The sequence below is a fragment of the Epinephelus moara genome, chromosome 23, assembly GCF_006386435.1.
Source record: "Epinephelus moara isolate mb chromosome 23, YSFRI_EMoa_1.0, whole genome shotgun sequence".
NCBI classification, from domain to species: domain Eukaryota; kingdom Metazoa; phylum Chordata; class Actinopteri; order Perciformes; family Serranidae; genus Epinephelus; species Epinephelus moara.
The window spans coordinates 12,505,799-12,528,798 of NC_065528.1; the positions used below are offsets into that span (position 1 = coordinate 12,505,799).

Here is a 23,000-nt window from a genome sequence, read left to right on the forward strand (position 1 = left end):
CACCCTTGAAGCATAATAGTTACGTTCACTAAAAATATAGAATAATAATTGTTATTATTATTATTAATATACAGTCATATTCTTAGCAAGAAACAGAACATTAGAGATATATACACCATAAATTGATCCAGAAAAGAAATAAATTGTTGCATAAAAAAATATTAAAAAAGCATGAAATTACACGCTTGAAGCATAATAATAATAATAATAATTATTATTATTATTATTAGTAGTAGTAGTAGTAGTAGTATTAAAAGTTTATAATAATAATAATTATTATTATTAGTAGTAGTAGTAGCAGTAGTAGTAGTAGTAGTATTAACAGTTTATAATGATAATAATTGTACTACTAATAATTATTATTGTTATTATTATTATTAGAAATATTAGCGAACGTAACAAAAAAATAACTTAAGTGATGATTATTTGTTTATTTAAAACAATAAAAATCGACATCCCATAATGCAGCTTGTTACTACAGAGTAATTACTCCTCACTGACTCAGTAACTGCTGCTGTGTGTTGCATTCACGGTCACTCTGGAACAGGAAACAGCAGCATAGTAATTATATGATTGTATCACCACAGTTCGTTAAACTGCTCTAACCGACGGCTGTCATGACCTCAAGAATAGTGTTTGGGGCGAACTGGTCACCAGGGTGGGGCATACTGGTTTGTTGTTGCTCTGCCTGTGTCCCGTGACAATCCTCTGTGACGAGACGAGAAATGCTGAATCAATAGCCCGGAGCATGACAGACAGTCACACCAGTCTGAAACTCATTTCCCGATCCGAGATAGTTGTGTCTCTCAGCTTTCACCCAGACACTGCTACTTGCGCTTTGTACGGAGCTTTGTCTGCGTACAGCTAGTAAGGGTCGACAAAAGGCAACGCATTGATTGTGACAGATGGGCTTTTGTGTGAAATCTACGACTCACCACCAACATGACCTCCAGCGTCACACGTAGAGTAGTGCGTACGGGTGGGAGTTGTCTGCTGAAACGCATTGTTGTGTTGGGGGATGAGCCGTCCGTGCTGCTCGCGCTGCTGAGTGCTCCTGGTCGGCTGTGGCTAGCCAGCGACTCTAGCCTATGAATGGTCCACAAAGCAGATAACCGTGTGTTCTCTGTTGAATCCAAAACCGAAACTTCACGGGCACCAAGCTGGCCTGTTTCTTATTTTACTAGTAGCTGAACAGAGCCCAGTATCGCCCGTTGGATGAGAACACTGTGTACGGAATTAGAGCCACTTAGCAGGCCATATCGCCATTGCTTTGTACGGCTGCTGGGTAGCTACCGTCTTCCTCAACTAGCAAAACTGTGCGTGAACCCGAGGTATGTTCTTTGGCTTTGTTTGGTTTTCTGTGCTTTGTGCGGTGACGGAAGAGAAAGCGTTCAGTGCATGTGCAAAATGTGTGTTTAATTTTACACATTTGGTTTGAATTTTAAGGCGCTCTTGTCTTGTTTGACGCCATTTGCTCCGTTTAGGGGGTGGCTAGCTCGTTTAGCTAGTTAGCAGGCGAGCTAATGTTATTGTTAGCAACTTGGCCACTTTGACTGGGAGTCGTTAAGGGGAATTTCATCTCTGCACCAAATGGGCAAGTGCTAACTCCTGCGCAGTCATGTTGATAGTGGCCTGTGTGGCCGCCTCCCACTGCATTTAAATGCACCAGCTCATTGACAAACTGTAACGTACAGCTGGCTGCAACCCTTATCAGTTTACTACACTGATAGTGTCTGCAGTGTAAAGCATCAATGAACCACCTTTACTTTGCTTTCATGGTCACCAGGTTAACTTTAAAGTTATTAAAGTAAAATGCATTAAAATCTAACACAGTTAAACTTTCCCTGTGTAGTGATCCAGGAGACATTGGGTTAAATTACAGGACCTTATCTTTCAGTGTAATACAGGTACATTACCATAGCAATCAGCAGAGATGGGACCAAGTCACTGTTTTGCAAGTTAGAAGTGTGTGTGCTCGAGTCCTGATCCAAGTCGCCAAGACAGACAAGTCCCAAATAAAGTCCATAGTCAAGATTCACAAGTCATAGCTTTATTTATATAGCACATTTCATACAACAAGCGTAAACCCAATGTGCTTAAGATAAATCATACATTACAAACAAGCAGGACATGATAAAAACAAACAAAATAAGTTGTTATTATTATCGTCATTCTTAAAAGAGGGGAGATACTTACCATAATAATACTAATTCCTAAAACAAACAAACAAAAAAAATCATTAAAAAACCTAACTAAAAGCTTGTGAGAAAGATACATTTTTAGTTTGCATGCAAGTCCTAGATCCTCTACTTTGAGCTACAAGTCCTAAACATGATAATGCACTCTTTATTAAATGTAATGTCATTTTAACATCAGAGTTATATTGCATTAAGTTTATAAAGTTGAATTAATTGTATTTATTTGCTAAAATAAGTTTGTTGGAAGTTGTTTAGTCTCTGTCAGTAATTTTCAACCTGCACGTTTTGCATTCTGCTGTTTTTTTTGTTCACCACTGCATAGTTTTTGGATGCAAATGAAATTATCTTTGGTTTTATAAGGATACAAGGCAATGACAGGTCAGCTTACTTAGTATGAAAGTCCATGGTACGGGCCAGCCAGTCCAAAATGCATCCAAGGCAGGCTGATGGAGGTAAAAAAATTCTATATTAATTCATGGATAGAACAACATGTCAATCAGAGGGCCTCGGATGCATTTTTGGATCAGACCTTTAAGTGACACAGTGTCTTGATCCAGTGTGACATTCCCTTCTTTTTTCTTTATTATCTTGAGTGTAATGTCTTCCATGTTGCGCCCAGTAACATAAGATTAGTTCTTCATGGTTCTCTCCTGCAACTTAATTGACTGCTGTCAGATTGGTTCAAACTAAGTGGATCTGGGGAATTGAGTTTAGACTTGCAAGGAATTAATAGGGTTAACATTAGTCGATTCAGGAAGTGAAGGGAAATAAATTGATTAATTGCACACTCATTAAATAATATGCTCTTGATCTTTGGGCTTGGGGGAAGGTATCAAGTATTTTCATGTCAAAGATTCAAGTCCAAATGAAGTCAGGAGTCTCTGGTGTTTCAAAGTAAAGTGGAAAGTCTTTTTTGATTTTGTCAAATCAAATCTAAAGTTATCGAATTTGTGTCTCCACTCAGACTTGATTTAAAGTCATTTGAGTCATGTCAAGTCAATGGATGAGTACATTATCATGGTCTTTGTTTTTACTGACCCCTGAAAGGAAAGCTCCTCCTTCTTCATCCCAGTGAATTACATGCAGAGCTCTAACGGTTTACCCTGTGTCTCCACAGCAACACGGAGCGCCAAGATGAAAAAGAAAGCTCGGCAGCACCGTGTTGCGGTGCAGCAGAGGCCGCCCTCTCCTATCAAGCCTTCTCCCAACAAGCAGATCCTGACTTACGCCCAGGCGCAGCGCATGGTGGAGTTCGATGTCGATGGCCGCCTCCATCGCATCAGCATATACGACAGGCTGGACGTGGTCTCGGATGATGACCCCTTGATGCAGGAGATGATGGAGTGCACCAGCAATAAGGAGAATACTGAGAAACCACAGCAGCAGGTCCTCCTGAGGTCCGTCAGGCTAAAAAACAACCAGGAGAAGAGAAACGCTGCGCTGGGCATCACCAGTCATGGAGAGGGAAGTGGACATCAGGCTGCTGGTAATCCCGGTCCAAAACTTCAAGAACCTAAATTTCGTACAGTGGAGTATAACCTTCCAGCAGTTCCCAAACGCTCATCTGCCTTTTACAAATACACGGAGAAAACGGAGGAAGAGCTGGACGAGGAAACTGAGTATGACATGGATGAGGAAGATTATGCCTGGCTGGAATTGGTGAACGAAAAGCGGAGAAGCGAAGGGGTCAGTCAGGTCTCTCACAATGTCTTTGAGTTCCTTATTGACCGCTTTGAGAAGGAGTTGCACCTGGAGAGTCTGGATCAAAGTAGCGAAAAGCAAGCTCCCATCGATGAGGACGCCGCCTGCTGCATCTGCATGGACGGAGAGTGTCACAACAGCAACGCCATCCTGTTTTGTGACATGTGTAATGTGGCCGTTCACCAGGAATGTTACGGTGTGCCCTACATTCCTGAGGGCCAGTGGCTATGCAGACACTGCCTCCAGTCACCCAACCAGCCTGCAGACTGCATCCTTTGTCCTAACAAGGGTGGGGCAGTGAAAAAGACAGACGATGACCGCTGGGGTCACGTGGTGTGCGCTCTCTGGGTCCCCGAGGTTGGCTTCTCCAACACCACCTTTATCGAACCCATCGATGGTGTCAGCCACATTCCTCCAGCCCGCTGGAAGCTCACCTGCTACCTCTGCAAGGAGAAAGGCGTAGGGGCGTGCATCCAGTGCCACAAGGCCAACTGTTACACCGCCTTCCACGTCAGCTGCGCCCAAAAGGCTGGTCTCCATATGAAGATGGAGCCGATCAAAGAGGTAACGGACACCGGGGAACCCACGTTCTCTGTGAAAAAGACGGCCTACTGTGGAGCTCACACACCTAACGGGTGTGTGAGGAGGCCTGTTGCAATATACGATGATGCCAAACCCAAAAATGGACTATGTAAGAAAGTGGACAAGGGAAGAGGTAAAGGACAGTCAAAAGGAAAGAAGAAGAGTAAGAGTAAGAAACCTGAACCTGAACCAGAACCTGAAAGTGAAGCTGCGACCCCTGCTACTGTGCCTACGTTTCCTTCTCACAGGTACGAGTTGTGTCAATGATGGGAGATAGTGTTTGTAATGCATTGATGTTTGGCGTGTGGGTGGTGGTACAGAGAGGGGTTTCCTATCTTTCTGAAGGGCACTGAAAGGACATTTGGTTGTTGATGTACAAACACCGACGTCTACAGGGTTTGCGCCTGTGACACTGGTGAATGTTTGCCTTTTACAAACACAAGCTTCAGTGATTTGCCTGGCTGCATTTTGGTCTGCTTTAAATGCCACTCAACTGCTGGTTAAAGTTTGTCTGTGGCTGCTCGTTGTAATATTACTCTGAAAACCACAACCACATGTAACCTGCCACTGTTCCCACACCCGTCTCCCTGCCTCCCACAGGTTACAAACCATTCTGAACCAGGTGTCAGTCCAGAAGAAGAAAGCATTTGTGGAGCTGGTCCTAAATTACTGGACACTGAAGAGGCAATCCAGGAATGGGCTTCCCCTCATCAGACGGCTTCAGACAAGCATACAGTCTCAGAAGCATGCACAACCGGTTTGTTTATCTGTCATTCAACCACAGCAGACTTTCAGTATTTAGTTGGGATTTTACCAGAGCACCAGAAGATTTTAGAACTTGAAATATGTTTTTCACACAGCCAGTCATTTACGTACATTTTCTTAAAGGAGCAGTGTGTAATATTTAGGGGGATTTAGTGGCACCTAGCACTTAGGATCGCAGATTCCAAGTAGCTGCAACTCCTCTCAAAAACCAACAGACCAGGGGTCTCATCTATAAAACAGTGTGTAGGATCCATACTAAGAATTTACATACAGACAAAAGCCAAAAATGGCATGCGCTAAAAAATATTTGACAGTTTCTGTGCTCACCTTTTTACTCTGATAACTTAAGATCCAGATGTTCAGGAGGTTTTTACTGGCAGCTGAATTATCCACAGAGGTCTCTTCCCCTCCAAAACAAATAGAACCAGTGATTAAACCCAGCGAAATCACTGTATAAAGCAGTTTCATGTTAAAAAAATCAGTGTTTTTCCAACACTGCTTATCGTGGAGGTTTGCTAACTGTAGCCCCTTTTACACTGCCAGATTTTGCGCGAATGTTGGGCCGTTTTGCCGGCAAGCTGCGAGCGTTTAGACACACAGAGCCGGATTGGCAAGTTGATCCGAGGTGCCCAATTTTCCGTCTCGTAGGGTAGTCATATTGGCAGAACCCTTCTAGTTTAAACAGACCGAGGCGGCCTTCCGCAACAGGAGGGGCTGTTGAAGACTTGTGGGAGGAGCTGTTGATGACGCCGCACGTGCGAGCCACTGGCGGTGGATAAACAGGAAACAGCTGATAGCAGGAATTAGCGAGCAGCTAGTAGCAAGAGGGAAACACAAACCTGACAGACACTGTAAAGATGAGCAACTGGGGAGACAAGGAATTGCGCGCCCTCCTTGTCCTCGCAAACGAAGAGGCCATTAACCGTCAGATGACGGGGACGGTGAAGAACGGACCGACTTATGAGAGAATCACTGAAGGACTGACTAGCTGCAGCTTCCCTCCCACGTCACTGTTTACGTCACACGCTGAGCTACACGTTTTGTTACTTGCTCACGCCCCCCATTGCCCCGAAAAAGGCGCATTATGTATAAATAAAAGTAGACAGGCTGCATTTTGCTGCACTCCCCGATTTTGTTTTTATACTGCCAATGCTGAAAAAAGACTGATTGGGCTTTCCTGCAAATTTGCACAATTCCTATCTAAAAAGGGCTTGTGGTTCCCGATTGGAAATCACGAATGGCCCTCTCTAGAACCAGTGTTCGGTTTGTTTTTTCTGGGCAATTGTAGAAACATGGTGGTGCAACTTGAAGGACATTGTGGACGAAGTCCTTTTACCTATGTACAAATAAATGGCTCATTGTAAGGTAACGAAAACACAACGATTCCTACTTTCAGGTGATGATACACTGAGGAAAACATATGTATTATATTCAATTCTACCATATCTATCCCCTTAAATCCTACACACTGGACCTTTAAGCCTTTTTACATTTAAATATAATACGCCTAGTATGCTTTACAACATCTTTTTACTGCTGCTAACGCTGTGTGTATACATGCTAGTTTCCTGCTAAACCCATAAAGCCAGCTGATTATTATCGGTTCTGTTCTGTAATTATTGTATTTTTATTTCATTTTTCTCTCCAGAGGCAGAGCGAGGAGGAGAGCAGGGCACTGAAGGAACAGCTGAAGGAGTGGCATCGTCTCCGACACGACCTGGAGAGAGCCCGGCTGCTGCTGGAGCTAATCCGCAAGAGGGAGAAGCTCAAGAGGGAGGAGGTAGGGAGTGGAGGGATCAATGGATAGACTTGTGACTTAAAGTGCGGTCAGATAAATGAAACAATCTGATTTTCTAATGGTTTCCCTCTGTGCTGTGTTGTAGATTAAACTGCAGGAGGCCCTCCTGGAGATACAGTTGAGTCCCTTCAGTATTTTGCTCCGAGCTCTCTTGGACCAGCTCCAGACGAAAGACCAGGCCAAGATCTTCACCCAGCCGGTTGATGTCAATGAGGTGAATTTTAGTTTATATTTGGTCACTTTTTTAAAGTTTTGCTGTTGGGTTTGTCCGCACATGAACTATTATATTGTTTGTTTTTCCGTTGGATGCAACACTTTCACCCTAATGTTTTACCTTTGGAAGAAGTTTAATACTAAAGCACAATATGCTGCAGTACAATCCTATTTCTTACATTTCTTAAGGAATGATTTGTTTGTTGTTTTGCAGATGTGCTTTATCTCAGTCTGTGGTGCTGTTATTTTATTTATTGTGCAATAGTGGAAAAGTGGAGCACTGTAGCAGGGGGCTCATTGTGGGGGTTCCACCAAGAAAACACAGATAGTGCTGCACAAAGCTGATTCTGTCGATTTGTTGTTTGACTCTCAGGCAGGGAGTTAGGAAAGAAAGTAACTGCAGCCATGACAAACTTTTTCAAGAGACCCCAATATCAAAATATTTTACCTTGTACCTGTAGTGCTATTTATCAATCTAGATTATTTTGGGGTGAGTTGCCAAATGTTGGAGATGTCAGCCGTAGAGATGTCTGCCTTCTCTTGAATATAATGGAACCACATGACACTTAGCTTGTGGTTCTTAAAGCTAAAAAAACTACATTTGAAAACCTCAACACCAAGTCTCTTTCCAGTTATCAAGACCTGGTAACTCAGTATAATCCACAGATCTTGATGTGAACATTTTTTTCTACCAAGTTACACCCTCCAACTGTATCACTGCATAGAAGGAAGAGTGCATCTACTGCTAGCTCACCTAGCATCACTGAGCTAGCTAACATCACAGCTCCGCCAAGGAGGACGCCATTAATTTTTACATCTCATGCTGTAACAAGCACAAGCCTCTTTGACATGAGTAGATACACACTTCCTTCTGCACGGTGATTCAGTTGGTGGGTGTAGTTCGGTAGAAAGAACATAGTTCCTACATGAAACTGCTCACAACAAGGTCTGTGGCTTATCTTGAGTAACCAGGTCATGATTTCTGGAAAGAGACATTGCTGTTGAGTTTGTCAGACATATCTTTTTGGCACTTTGAGCACCACAAGCTGAGTGCCATCTAGTTCCATTATATTCAAGAGAAGGCAGACATCCCTACGGCTGATATCTCTAACACTCGGCAACTCACACCAAAACAATCTAGACTGATAAACAGCACTACACGCACAAGGAAAAATATTTTTGATCGGATTGGATTTTTGGGTGAACTGTCCCTTTAAGAGGTTTACAGTCCTGCTTTAAATAAGTATGAGGACTTACACTGTCTTTTAGAGACTTCCTGTCTGATAAGGCTCCAAACTGGACTTACTGGTTCACACTCCATCACAAGTTTTTGCATTTTGCTTTTGTTCTATTGTCAAGATAAAAGCCTACTAACAGTGAAAGTGTTGTTCCTGTTTTTCTACCTGTTTGTCAGATTACTGCTTCAGTGGTGTTGAAATTAACAAGTAGGCTACCTAATTTGAACTCTTTTTCTGCTTCCTCATAGTGGTTTCTATGTTGGCATCTAGGACAGGACAACACAGAGTGTGATCTTGTTAAATATCAAGTAAATGATAAGAGCCCTGACACCCCAAGAAGACCTAAAAAACTACCACTTATAAGCAAGAGTAGTTAGAGCCTTTGCTTTCCCGTTCCTCGCCACGTGTTAAAACAGTTTCACTTGAACACACCGCAGAGACAGCAGCGAGCTCTGCAACTGCTCACTCCATGTCACACACTCTGCTCAGTGACTCAGGTTGTAAATGAACACCCCCCCCTCCACCTCATGTGTGGACAGTGTTGAGCAATGTGACTTCCTGTTAGGTGGAATGTGTAACATGAGATTAAGGTCCACTGGCAGATGGTGACGTCCAAAAAAGGTGGAGGGTTGCTCTCTGTGCAAGCCCGGCTAGCTCAGTCGGTAGAGCATGAGACTCTTAATCTCAGGGTCGTGGGTTCGAGCCCCACGTTGGGCGCAGCTTTTGACTCTGGAGTCTTGTACAGTGTTAGCAGATTGTCCTGGCTACTGAGCATGTGTTTTAAGTGTGTTACTGGCATTGAGGCTTCCAAGTGTTAAGACTTAGTAGTGATCAGTGTTGATGTTGTTCACAGTCTCTAAGAGACTTTAAAGATCTTCTTTAAAGTCATGCCGACCATAATGACGTAAGTCGCCATAAAATAATCATCTTTGATCAAGAATGTTGATTTGACATGCAACATCCAATGATATTTGCTTCATATTTTCAAAAACGTTGTGAAATAAATCAGAAAATAATTCATTTCATCTGCTGTTTCCTGTAGGTGCCTGACTACCTCGACCACATCAAGCACCCGATGGACTTCTCCACCATGCGGCAGCGCATTGACGCACAGGCCTACAACAACTTTGAGCAGTTTGAGAGTGACTTCAACCTCATTGTTGATAACTGCATGAAATATAACTCAAAGGACACCTATTTCTACCGGGCTGCCGTTCGCCTCCGAGACCAGGGCGGGTCCCTGCTCAGGAAGGCCCGGCGAGACGTGGAGAAAATCGGCTTCGACTCAGAAAGCGGCATGCATCTGGCCGAAGCTCCTGAAATCAAAACACCAGCATCCTTTTCTTGGGAGGACGGTAAGGGCGTTAGCAGCACAGACACATGCGTCTGTGACATCAGAGTCAGGCCAAGTGGATGAGAATTTGTTGAGCAAAACATGTCTCAGTCTCCTACTGATTATTTTAATTCTCTCCACAGTGGACCGCCTACTAGTGCCAGCCAATCGGGGGCATCTGTCTCTGGACAAGCAGCTGCAGCAGCTACTGGAGAAGTTCGACCTGACCTGCGCCATGAAGTCCAGCCCCTCCCGCAGCAAGCGCATGAAGCTGCTCAAAAAGACCATCAACGACGTGCGCAACGAAATGAGCCTAAAGAGAGTCCTACCGTCCCACCACCACCATCACCACCACTCTTCCTCCTCCACAGCTCCCTCAACTTCATCTTCAGCAGCTGCCTCCCAACCAGAGATTAGTCAAGCTAAAGAAGAGAGTTTGAAGCCCAATGGACATTTTCCAGATGATGAGGGTATGTATGGATCTGGCTTTATTAGAAAGCTAATAATCTGTTTGATGCTGTGCCCTGGGATTTTAAAGACAATCACATGTTCTTAATATCCTGAAGCACAGGTCAGAGGTCAGGGATTAGGCCCTCAACCCAAAACATAGCCTCACAGAGCAATCACATGGTGCTCTCCGTACCTAGTGTGTCTGAAACTTGGTTGTATAAGCCTCGTTTACCCCACGCAGTCCTGTTCTGTTCACTTTATAACACCTTCAAAGTAATTTTTGTGTTTTCGAAGTCAAAAGTCGTGGATGGCACCAACAGAACCGCTCCGTTCTGTCCTGTTTTTGTCACCACTCTGTTGAAGTACCTGGCACACTGATCTGATACTGAAAGGTGTAGCTAGAAACACAGCAGTCAGTTGATTGGTTAGTAGAGAATCATCACTCTTGCTTCACAAGGACTCAATGCACAAACCAGCCTGTTCATTTTGTTCTGAAAATCTCGGCGTGCGTCCGCATTCCATGGACAATCAGCGAGCTGCAGACGTTCCTCTGCATCACCAGTGAAAAGGAAATACAGTGAAAGCTGGATGGGAGCAGAGATATGTCTGTTACCATCCACTAACAACCCTGCTTACATAAAGGAACTGTTTGCGGTGAAAACACCAGACGTATCAAGGGTTTAGATACAAGTACCTACGAGTTTTAAGGATACTATACTGAAAGTGTTTAATGGAAACACGGCTATAGTCATCTTCCCCGATTTCAGTACTACAACACAAGCTATCGTCCAGACCTCTAAATTGCCTCCTGCAGCAGAGACTTTTTAAAGCGATTCAAAGAAAACAAAATGGCAGTTAAGTCTGATTATAAGACAGCTATAACATATAGTCATTATAAACCCTGTACTGTTTGTGTTGAGGTGTGGATCTGTCTGTCCTTTATGTCCTAAAACTCGGATAACTGATTGAACCTTTGAATGTTTAAAGAATAATTACTGGTAATATTGTTTCGTAATGTGTAATACAAAGTTTTAGGGATATTGTCACACTTAAGAATATTTATTGCACCAGTACGTTTTATCTTTCTCATAGAGAATGTGTCATAACAATCTGGAGTTCAGCTCAGAGTAACAACTCCTCCTAGATTAGTCACATAGTTTCAGTATGACTGAAAACTGTTCCAAAGGCCGAGTGAAACACAAAACCTTACATGAACATCTAATTACAAATCACAGAGCCAGACAGAACAGTTTCAGGATTACATGGATGTCACGGTCGAGCGCTAGCAGCAGTTATTGGTGAACCTAAACAACATTCTTACGTCTCTCTGCCCCTCTTGATACCTGGTATTAACATGTGTCTAGGATCGGATTGGATCACAGGTGAACAGCGTTAAACGAGTGTAAACGACCACCAAGATATATTGTGATCTGATCCCTCAATCCACTTACTGAAGTGGTCTGTGACATTTTTGACCACATATCTCTTGAAGTATAAACGCCAATGCGTCCTGAAGCGTCCCCAACAAGTAGTTTACAGGAAACACGTCACCAGTGCAGGTCATGGTGGCTGTTTTGGTGACTGTGTGCTTACACTATACAACTTGACCATTTTATGATGAGTTGGATTAAGTGTTGCATGACCGCTCCTCGTTTTGCCCTGCAGAAGGAGACGTATTAAATTCTGCTGACCAGCAACACAACCCCTGATGTCACTAGTGACCAGCTAGTGAGAGTGTGGACACAATAAGCCATGACCCTCAAGCTTTAGTGACGTGTGCAGTAAGAAATCTGAACATAAGTGGTCAGCTGGAGACGCATGATAGACACAGGTGTGAGTGGCGGTTTGTCTCGGCCGTCCACTTGTGTTCAGATTAACACAACACATTTTAACGCAGTGTAAACAGGCTCCCTGTTTAACTGATCCCTGAATGGGAGTGCACCTAGGGCTCAGAACCAATATCGTCCGCATCACCAGACTAGAATCGCTACGGAAAAATGTGTAAACAAGGTCATAATACAGTATCACGCTGTGTCACTGTGGTCGCTTCTTAAAGCTTTAACTCGCAGCACACTTGCTGAGTCACATTAACTCTGGTGAAGATAGCATTAGGATGAGCTAGTGGGAAAAAAAGAAAGGAAAAAGTCATTTTGCACTCATTTTTTATTTATAGAAGTGCCTCTGTGTTATGCAAAACAGCGCCTTGTTTTACTTTTATGATAAACCCAAAAGCCATACGATAGTGTGCGGTGTCAGCATTTCTGCAAACACAAGGACAAAGTGTGGGTGTTGCAGCGCTTTACTGTTAGTAATAGCATTATACTATAGGTCGTATTTTATGTCTTTGTCATGGCTGCGCTTTTGTTGTATTGTTTATGGTTTTACTTATTATAAATATTTTTTTTGTTGGTGTTGTTCTTCCAAAATAGTGTGCCAGGGATTTCATTATGCTCTTCTGCATAGCTAATCATTTGCCACAATAAAATGTGTAATATTCTATCTCTACAGCACCACCAGGAAATTATAATGAGGATGGAAGAGAGAGGAAAAAATACATTAATGTAAATAATAAAACTGAAAGAAACGGATGCACTGCACCCAGAACCCAAAGAAAACAAATTGTGGTGCATAATTATCAAAAACTTTGCAATAACTGGTGCCATAGCATGAATAATATGTGTTGGCCGTAGTGGTTGCAGTTAATGTTGGCTGTATGGTCATTAGTAACAGTCTCTATCTTCTTCTTCTTCTCCCCTGCAGGAGACAAGTCTCTTCCTCCCAAACTGGAGCCCTCAGACTCCATTCCCCCTCTCATCCACTCAGACGCAGACTCCGAGCCCCCCACCCTCAAACCAATTGACGCCGCGCCTGACTGTGAAGACAAGCATCCCAGCAAGCGTGTCAAGTTCGACGGCGAAATACCAGACTTGCTCTCCTCAGCTCCGCGCCTCAACGGCCACTCCCATGACAGCCTCCAGAGCTCGCTGCTGGACGGGGACGTGAGCGTGGTGGCCACGTCGACCCTCGCGGAGCCCACGGGCACGGTTAACCGCCGGACGGCCGTGCTCTTCCGCAAGTCGAAGGCCGCCAGCCCGCGCAAGCCCCCGAGGAGCGGAGACGAGGGGGCAGACGGAGCTGACAGAAAAGAGAGCAAGGCGGAGGAGGATGAAGACGGTGCACAGCTGGGCTCCAAATCCTTCCTGTCGGTGGTCATTCCCAGGCTGGAGACGCTACTTCACAGCAAGAAGAGGAAGCACAGCGGCAGCAGAGACAGCGAGGAGGAGGGGGGAGGAGAGGGGGAGCATGAAGAGGAGGGAGAGTCCTCTGTGAAACGACTTGACACTGGTAAGAAGTGTACACAGAAAAATGGGCTGTGATATTTATGCCTCTGTGCCAGCAACAGCCACGGCCTGGGGTATTATGTTTTCAGATTGTCCGTCCTATTCTCGTAAACGCAATATCTCACTAATGCCTTGAGGGGATATCTTTTTTCAGTTTGGCACAAACGTCCACCTGGACTCAAGGATGAAGTAGAGCTATGATAAGACCCAGAAATCAGTCCCAGCACTACATGAACCTGCATAGTTTCTGTTAAGATCCAAACCATAGCATCGGTTTTGAGCCTGAGCTCAATTAAAAACCAGAATTCCCACTATAAAAAATACATTTTTAAATTATAAAAACATTTATAACATTTACACACACTATAAGGTCTACATTAAAACAAACAAACAAACAAAACACTTGGAAATTGGAGCAAACCCTATCTGATTCAAGTCCAGGCGAACCAGGGCTTTTCTGTTGCAACTTTGGCAAATCAAACCATGACTCGTTGATTTTCGTTTCCTTAGTCAGTTTAACCACACTGACGTATGCCGAGCCGAAAAAGCATCCCAGTCGCCTCCACAGACGGGGTATTGGTGAGGTCTCGCCAGTCACAGCCAACCTCTAATGACGACCCCCTTCTCCTCCTCGAGCAAGCATGTGTTGCGTGACTAAACTGATGTCTGTCTGTGCAGGATGGGTCTGAGATGTGTGTGAAGCATCCACATTTTAGAATGTGTAGCTTCTTTGCTGCAACGACCAGATTTGAAGCATTGTCTCCTTGAGTAATTCTAAATTCTCAGTGTCTGGTCGGTGCCATCAGTATTTTTGTCATCTCACAGTATGTTGCAGATTTTCACAGTTGTCTGCATTTCTTTGAGTTACCATATGTCAGAATTTGAATGGCATTTCTTCAAGGCTCTGATTAAATTAGTACAGCAGCATTTAGCTCTGCTGCCAAGCCCTGAAACTGGCAGTTCAAACATTGCAATTAGCTGTTACACTACTTACAAGTCATCGCAGTCAAAACAGCACAGCGGTAACTAACAACAGACACTTGTATACTCTGTTACATCAGAGGCTGATTAAACAAACTGTAACCAATGCAGACACTTTAACACTGGAGTATTTGTACTATAAATTTTCAAGATGAGTTTTAAATCTTTTTGCATTCTATTGTTTTGTGTCTATTCAGGCTTGTCGAGCGGTTTTCTGGAGGAGGAAGAGGAGAAGGAGCTAGAAGACTCTAGTAGAGCCAGTAGACCTGTGGAGCCACGAAGACGCTGTGCCTCTGAGTCCTCCATCTCCTCATGTAGCAGTCTGCCAGGAAGCACCAGGTAATCCGTCAATACTTATGAGAATTTAAGCTGCTCTGTCTGTTCTCCCATCCTTCTGTTCAGTTAGCTGATTGTCAGAGCACCAGATGTTTAGTTTCTAACGTTGACCCTGGTGTGTGTTTTTCTTTGTCTACAGCACAATTCTCAGTCTTCCAAAATGTGGGAAAGGGAAACCCGCCTTGGTCCGGAGAAACACTGTGGACGATAAGAGCGAATTAATCGCCTGCATCGAAACCGGGAATTTTGCAAAAGCTGCACGGATTGCTGCAGGTGAGTCGGCTGCTTTATGTGTCAAAAGACTCTGCGTGCATGTGTAAGGGTCTTTACATTATGTATACAGACTACCTGTTTTATTCACTATTTCAAATAAATATGCAGGATTTTTCCAGTGAAATATTGATATTTAATTGGTCTCACTTCACATTATTGTTTTTGTAAACAGAAAATAAATAAGAGAACCTAAATTCCCTCAAATTTATTATTAATAAGATCTATCAATAAGTATAATATTGTCTTTTTCTCAAAGAAAATAGTAAGTATGAAAAAAAAACAGTACATCTAAAATTAAAAAATCTCACTGGACTTTCAGTTAATATAAATTAGGATAAAATTTACATTAGAATGCAGGTTAAATAACAATTGTGTGCTGCAATTTCTTCAAGTGTATGAGCCAAAATGTACACCAATAATGACATGTTAAAGGGACAGTTCACCCTGAAATAGAAAACACATATTTTTCCTCTTACCTGTAGTGCTATTTATAAATCTAGATTGTTTTGGTGTGAGTTGCAGAGTGTTGGAGATACCAGCCATAGAGATGTCTGCCTTCTCTCCAATATAATGGAACTAGATGGCACTCAGCTTGTGGTGCTCAATGCGCCAAAAAATTACATTTGAAAAACTCAACAGCAATGTCTCTTTACAGAAACCATGACCCAGGTACTCAATAATCTACAGACCTTGTTGTGAGCAGTTTCATGTAGGAACTGTTTCTTTCTACTGAACTACACCCGCCAAGGCGTCACCATGCTGAAGGAAGTGTGCATCTACTGCTAGCTCATCTAGCATCACTGAGCTAGCCTCTTTAGTCTTGTACATGAGTAGATGCACACTTCCTTCTGCACTGTGATACAACAAAATAGTTCCTACATGAAACTGCTCACAACAGGTTCTGTGGATTATCTTGAGTAACCGGGTCATGACTTCTGGAAAGAGACATTGCTGTTGAGTGTTTCAGGTGTATTTATTTGGTGCTTTGAGCACCACAGGCTGAGTGCCATCTAATTCCATTTTATTCAAGAGAGGACAGACATCTCTACATCATCAATACATTTAAGACAAAACACAAAAGTCATTGTAGCCCGTTGGAGTCAGTCTTGTCCAGACATCAGTGTGTCCAGGAGGTAATACATTACACTTAGTAGTTGTGTATATTCCTGGATGTCTGCAGGTGCTGTAAAAGCTGATAATGTCTCAAAGTTTTCCCATTGAAGTGAAGATTGGCCTTTATATTTGCTTCTAAAAGTTTAACTCAGTAGAACTTGTGGATGCCTGGTATTCATACACACATAAAAAGCAGGGTTGGTAATTAACAGCAGCTACCAGCCAGCTTCTTGTGACATTTGGCAGTGACCAGTGAGTCTTTATGCTCCTCCTGCCATCATGGCATGTAACCAGTCAGCAGCTGGAGATTCTTCCCTCATCTAGAATTCATGTTTGGCTGATAAAATGCGAGAAGTGGCTGGTAAATTTTAATATCTGTCCTTCATTGTGGCTCTTAAAGGGGAAAAGTTAATTTCCCACCCTGATTTATTTATTTTTTGCTGTCGTTGTTGTTGTCGCTGTGTGCTCTTGCACTTACAGCATGGCTTTGAAAATGTGTTTCTGTGTTTCAAACCCACATGTGACTTGTTTGGTGTTGTTCCCGCTTCCATAGAGGTTGGCAACAGCAATATTTGGATGCCCGCTAGTGCTGCAACAGTTGCATTGGAACCCCTAAAGCTAGTTTGGGCCAAATGTAGTGGATACCCTTCCTACCCTGCCTTGGTGAGTGTTTGTGGGAGAGACAGCACGACAATCACTGACTGAAGTCTGTTTTACTCTCAAGTTTTCTTGTTTTCTCTTCACTGTTGTCCCACAGGATGAAGTAATAGTTTTACTACAGCTGTTCTTTTAGGTGTGACAGTTGGGGGAACATTTCCCTCTTCTTCCTCTAGGTGGCAGCCTTTCACTGTTAACCAGTTCAATTTGACCTTAGCATGAAAGGACAAATGAGGAAAGGAATCTTATTGCCACAAGCTGGTAGTGTGCATGCATTTGTGTGTTTTTATACAGTGGAGACATCTTTACTTTATGCTTGAGTGATTCTGTGGGCAGATGTATGTTTGCCATGCCTTTGCATTCATGAGCATCTGTGTGTAACGGCCTGGCCTCTCCCTGCTGTGCGCAGATCATCGACCCCCACATGCCGCGCGTGGGCTGCCAGCACAACGGGGTGTCCATCCCCATGCCCCCCATGGACGTGCTCCGCATTGGAGAACAGATGCAGTACAAAGCCGAAGAGAAACTCTACCTCGTCCTCTTCTTCGACAACAAGCGCAGCTGGTGAGTGCCGCCGCCGCCGCCGTTGTTATCTGTGGGGATGATTTAAGCTGATGCAGGCCTCTACAAGGGTAAACCTGTCAACATGTCCGTCAGCTGATCATTACTCTCTTGTGGCTGCGTCACATCAATTGTCGGGAGAGAACAAGAGGCAACAAGAGGCATTTGAGAATCTCACCTGGAGTCCCATCAGTGGGAAAATGTTTTTCAGTCTTTAACAGTGATGATGGTGCTGTAGCCTTTTGTCACAGTGGGAACTGGCTTTCTGTCTGCCACTTTGAATGAAGATAACACATCTATGAGTGACCACTTTAGACCTGAAAGTAACAAAATGTCATAAAAGGAAAAGTCAAAAATATAGCAGATTACACCCATAATTCATATCATGACCTAAAGATATAATATTTAACCGTACACATTAAAATGTTCTATAAAACAACCATGCCAGTGTTATATATTTTGTTGAGTCTTGTACTTACAATATCTCAAACGTTTCAAACGTGAAGGATTTTAATTATCAGATGTCTGGATCCTAAATTGTCGGAGAAACAAGCTGAGCAAATGTAGCAGCAGCTCGGCCCAAGCCCCTGCTGTACCAAACAGCATTAAAGAAACACAGATTTTTACCGTGAAAATGCTTTATGTAGTGTTTTTACCAGTTTAAATCACCTTGTCTGTTTGTTTTGGAAAGGAGGAGACCTGAGCGGATAATTCGGCTAAAGGAAAAAACCTCCTGGTCATCTTAATCTTTAGTTATTCGAGAAAAAGGGAGAGCACATTAGCAGGATCCTGGCTAGCAGCCCCTCTGTAACAAGCGAAACAGCATTGGAAAAACACTGATTTTTAACATAAAACTGCTTCATTCAGTGTTTCTACAGGTTTAAATCACCGGGTCCATTTGTTTTAGAGAGGAAGAGACCTCTGCAGATAATTCGGCTCCTGATAAAAACCTCCTGAATGATTAACACTGAAGAAAGTCTAACCAGGAGAAACTGACTGCAATGATGCTCCGTGCTGTTTTGATTTAGAAATCATTAGTGGCAGAAAATTACATGTTGTAGGGTTAGATATTTGAAATCAAGTGTATAAAAAGCGTTTTTTTTTTTCCTCTCCACCACCAACAATCAGCTGATTAAATATTCTTTAGTTCTTTTTGTTTGTCTTGGCACACACATCTTTCATCTTCCCCGTTTTCCATCCTGTAGACTACTACACACACTTAAATGTAGCAGCCGCAGTAGCAATAGTAGTGTTTTTGGACTTTTGTTATTTTGCTATTGGGAAAGTTAAATACCAGGAGCTGAGGCTGTGATGTTTGCCAGTTTTCTCCCATTTCCCTGCAGAAAACCTGTGATTAGCTTGATTAGACGTAGCTTGAGTGTTTGTGCACCTGTGTGTTCATGAACACATACGAAGCGTTCTTCTCTGAACAAGCTTTGAAACAAGCACTTGACAGGAAATGTCACAATTGTCATTTATCAAGGAGAAATTCCAAACAGTTGCTGATTCCAGCTTTTCAAATGTGAGGATTAGCTGCTTTTCTCTGTTTTATATTGTTGTAAATTGAATATATTTGGGTTAAGGACTATTGGTCAAACAAAATAAGCATTTGGAAGACGTCAGATTTTGTAGTCAAAACTATCCAAAAAATAATTGACAGCTACATCGATAATGACAGTAAAATTCCAAAAAACTATAGCAGTGAAATATCTAATAAAGTCAGACCTTAATATCAGGGTTGCAACTTACTATTATCCTAACTGTCTATCAATCTGATGATTATTTTCTCAGTTATTTGACTTGTTGTTTGGTCTATAAAATGTCAGTGTTTCCCAAAGCCCAAAATGACTTGTTTTGTCTTCTGTGGCTGCTACATTTGAGAGTGCAACCCAAAGATGCTCAGTTTACTGTCATAGAGGAATAAAGAAACTAGGAAATACTCACATTTAAGAAGCTGTTATCAGAGAATTTTGACTTTTCTTTCGTAAAAAAAAAAAAAAAAAGAAATTAGTTGGGTATTAATTTAGTTGATAACTAACTAACTGATCCTTGCAGTTCTACCTACAATACCATTATTGTGGTGTCATAAGTGGATCATCTTGTCAGCTGCAGTGGTTTCTTCCGTTTAAATTTAACACAAAAACAATTGTTTAGCAAAAACAAAGCTGAGTGCAGAATCTGTTAGCAGGATAGTAACACTTAAGGTGATTGTCATTGTGATTTCCCACCTCAAATGAAAGAATAACAAACATGAGCATACAGACCAATTATCTGTCGCTCTTTGTTTAGAAATCAAACTTAATTTACTGAAAGAAATCCCAGTTTTCTTGTGAGGAGAGAGATATTTTCCTGGAAAGCAATACTTCTAGATGGTGACAAGAGAAACATTCAATCCAAGCTACTGTTCAGGTGTTGTAACTTAGATTCTGTCTTTCCCCCTTCAGGCAGTGGCTTCCTAGATCCAAGATGGTTCCTCTGGGAATGGACAAGACCATAGACAAAATCAAAATGATGGAGGGGCGCACATCCAGCATTCGTAAGGCTGTCCAGATCGCCTTCAGCCGTGCCATGAACCACCTGAGCATAGTGCAGGACGAGCCAGTCAGCGACCTCAGTGACGTGGACTGATGACACTCGCTGACTTTCTCTCTCCTCACTCACAAACTTGTACCTCTCCTGTACCAAATACCTTCCTCTGCCCCCCTCCAACACTCTCTCTGTCTCTGCAGGAGACTCAAATGTTTACCGGGCACCTGCTGTAACAGGTGGTGTCTCTTCCTCATCCATTCCTACTCGCACACACTCCTACCACGTGCTGATGGGATATGGCTGCTGCTGAAATGAATGTGTCTATCTATCCTCTCCACCTCCAGGCTTGTAACTGTGCTTAGAGACTGCTCTTTATGTCCTCCCTCTGTCACTCACTCCACCAATCATGACTGTCGTTTTCATTCATCATTTCAAGGCAAAAACGTTAGTGATTGATTTCATACATTTTGGTAGCCTTACCAAAGGTGTCATAACGTCAGGACTTTGTAGTAAAACAAGAAATAAATACAGATGTTACCTCTTATCTGTAGTGCTATTTATCAGTCTAGATTGTTTCGTTGTGAGTTGTCGAGTGTTGAAGGTATCAGCTGTAGATTGTGTGTGATTGTCAGGGTAATTGCCATTAAGTGTAGCTAAGGCTAGATAGCTTCTACTTTACCTAGGGGGCTTCTGTTGCCTGTGACCGGTATTTTCCTGAGGCTCTGCACGAAGGACGGAGAGCAACATTTCATCCACCACAAGCTTCATTACTTCTTTCTAGCTACAGCTGTCCACGAGTAAAATCCAGTTGTTGTTTAGCCAGAGCAGGACTACAGCCAACCGTCACGTTGTTGTGTTCTCGGTTGCAATAGCTAAGGTGTTTCAGATCGGAGGTTTGAGGACGTGTTTTTCGTAGTGGAAAGAGTTTTAGTCCAACTATCTCGACACTACGACTACTTCCTTACTGCCCAACACTGAACAGAACTAAATGGCACTCTGCGTTTGGTCCTCAAAAAGCGGCAAAAATAAATTTGAAAATCTCAGCAGCAATGTCTCTTTCCAGAAATCATGACCCAGTTGCTCAAGATAATCCACTGAACTTGTTGTGAGCAGTTTCATGTAGGAACTATTTTCTTTCTACCAAACTGCGCAGAAGGAAGTGTGCATCTACTCGTGGATGAGATGTCGACATTTATGGCAGAAGGAAGTGTGCTGTAGATGCACTCCTCGGTTAGCCGATGTAATTTGGTAGAAAGAAAATAATTCCTACATTACCTTGAGTATCCAGGTCCTAATTTCTGGCAAGAGACATTAGGTGTTTCAGGACCAGAGGAACTTTTTCATTCTTCAAAGAACCCCCCTTTTTGTAGTGTCGGTATCACAAGAATTAGGAATGATCGTAGTTTTTGAAACGCCGCTTTGAGGGACTTTTTTAGCTCTTAGAGTAGGTACTTTAGGAACCATGATCAACGTGAGTGGACAGGTATTGGTCCAGACGACATAGGTGTACATTGATTGGTTGAACACATCCAATGCAGCACTGGCAACCGCCATTTTTTTAAAGCCCATTAGCCGTGCAAACAACAGATAACACAGAATACAAACAACCGTTGGTAATGGCAAAATTAATGGAAGAAAATACGCAAATGGACAAACACCTAAGTTACTGAGCATATATGTAACAATAGAAATACAATCTAGACTGATAAGTAGCACTATGGGTAAGAGGAAACATGTATTTTTGATTTTGTGGTGAACTGCCACCTCAACACAGACTGTTAAATTTTGGCTGTAGCTAACCAGTCCGTTATTTTGGCAGGTAGCCGATCATCATTTCTGTTACACGTTATTAAAAAAAGAAGTATCTAGTAGCTGTTGAATTAACTGATGTGGACAAAAACCAACATTTCTTGCCCCGTGTGAAGGCTTTTCAGTTGTAACCAAAGCTTACGTTATGTTAAGGTCACATTTGCATTCTGGTCCTCTCCATTTGAAAATACCTTCCTTTGTATTTAAACTGTAAATAATCTGTACAGCTGCCTGACACTAACTTATTTTGTAGTTTTGACATCAATGGGTACTGTACAGGAGTTTTCTTAGTATTTATACTTGATGCATTCTCGGCACTAACATGTTAGTGCTATTTTGACAGTGCTGTATGAACAAGAAGAATAAAAAAAAAGGTGCAAAAGCCTTAGTATTAATGAGATTAGGGCTAAAAATGTCATGTTTCTGAAAAGTATGAAAGTATTCCCTTCTTTTTTTAAGTTATTGAAGTTTATAATCATAAGCTTCCATTTGGCATTAATCCTTTTTGTATTAAAAATAGTTTTAGTATATTTTTGTTCATATATATTTATATGATTTGAATACACGGTTATCCAGTATGTAAGTCTCTGAAGCTCATACAGGCAGTCTGATGTTGTGGACCCAGAACGTATATTGTTCTCAAGAAACCAAAAATGTTGCTACCCAGAAGTTTTTTGCCGATTCATTTTTTTCTGTGTGACGTGTGAAATTGTTGCCAAAAAAAGAAAACAAAAAAGAAAAAAAAGTAAAGTGTATTTTTATGTGATACATCTGACTGTTACTTGGTTTTGCTGTAGTCGTAGGGAGACGTGCCTGCGGTAACTTATTGTAAAGTATTTGCATTACTTTATATCCAAGGAAAGACGTGCAAACTGATTGTGGTAAAGTGGCACATTTTGTGGTGGAAACTTGCCTTCTTTTTAAGTAACCTTTTTCTAACTTTTTTTGTAGTTGTAGACTTCAAGACATTTCATTTTATACTATTGCCTATTTTTTTTCTGGGTAGCATTGGGTAGTTTTGGTATATTTCATTTTGTACTTAACTGTAGTAGTTTTTTTAATCAGGTCATATGAAATATTGCTGGGACTGTTTTTTTCTAGCAAAAAAATAAAAGATACAAA

General features: G+C 42.3%; 1 protein-coding gene and 1 non-coding gene across 2 annotated transcripts; both read left to right on the forward strand.

The window, feature by feature from the left end:
• The first annotated feature begins 461 nt into the window (after positions 1-461).
• On the forward strand, positions 462-23,000 carry brd1a (bromodomain containing 1a). The gene is made up of 13 exons (XM_050036695.1): positions 462-1,331; positions 3,316-4,729; positions 5,082-5,238; positions 6,895-7,026; positions 7,130-7,258; positions 9,538-9,850; positions 9,972-10,298; positions 13,039-13,623; positions 14,798-14,939; positions 15,076-15,209; positions 16,876-16,985; positions 17,389-17,543; positions 19,985-23,000. Exons 2-13 carry the CDS (start codon positions 3,333-3,335, stop codon positions 20,166-20,168), a joined length of 3,765 nt encoding a protein of 1,254 aa, XP_049892652.1. The 5' UTR covers positions 462-1,331; positions 3,316-3,332; the 3' UTR covers positions 20,169-23,000.
• On the forward strand, positions 9,140-9,212 carry trnak-cuu (transfer RNA lysine (anticodon CUU)). The gene has a single exon. It is a non-coding gene; the product is annotated as a tRNA-Lys (tRNA).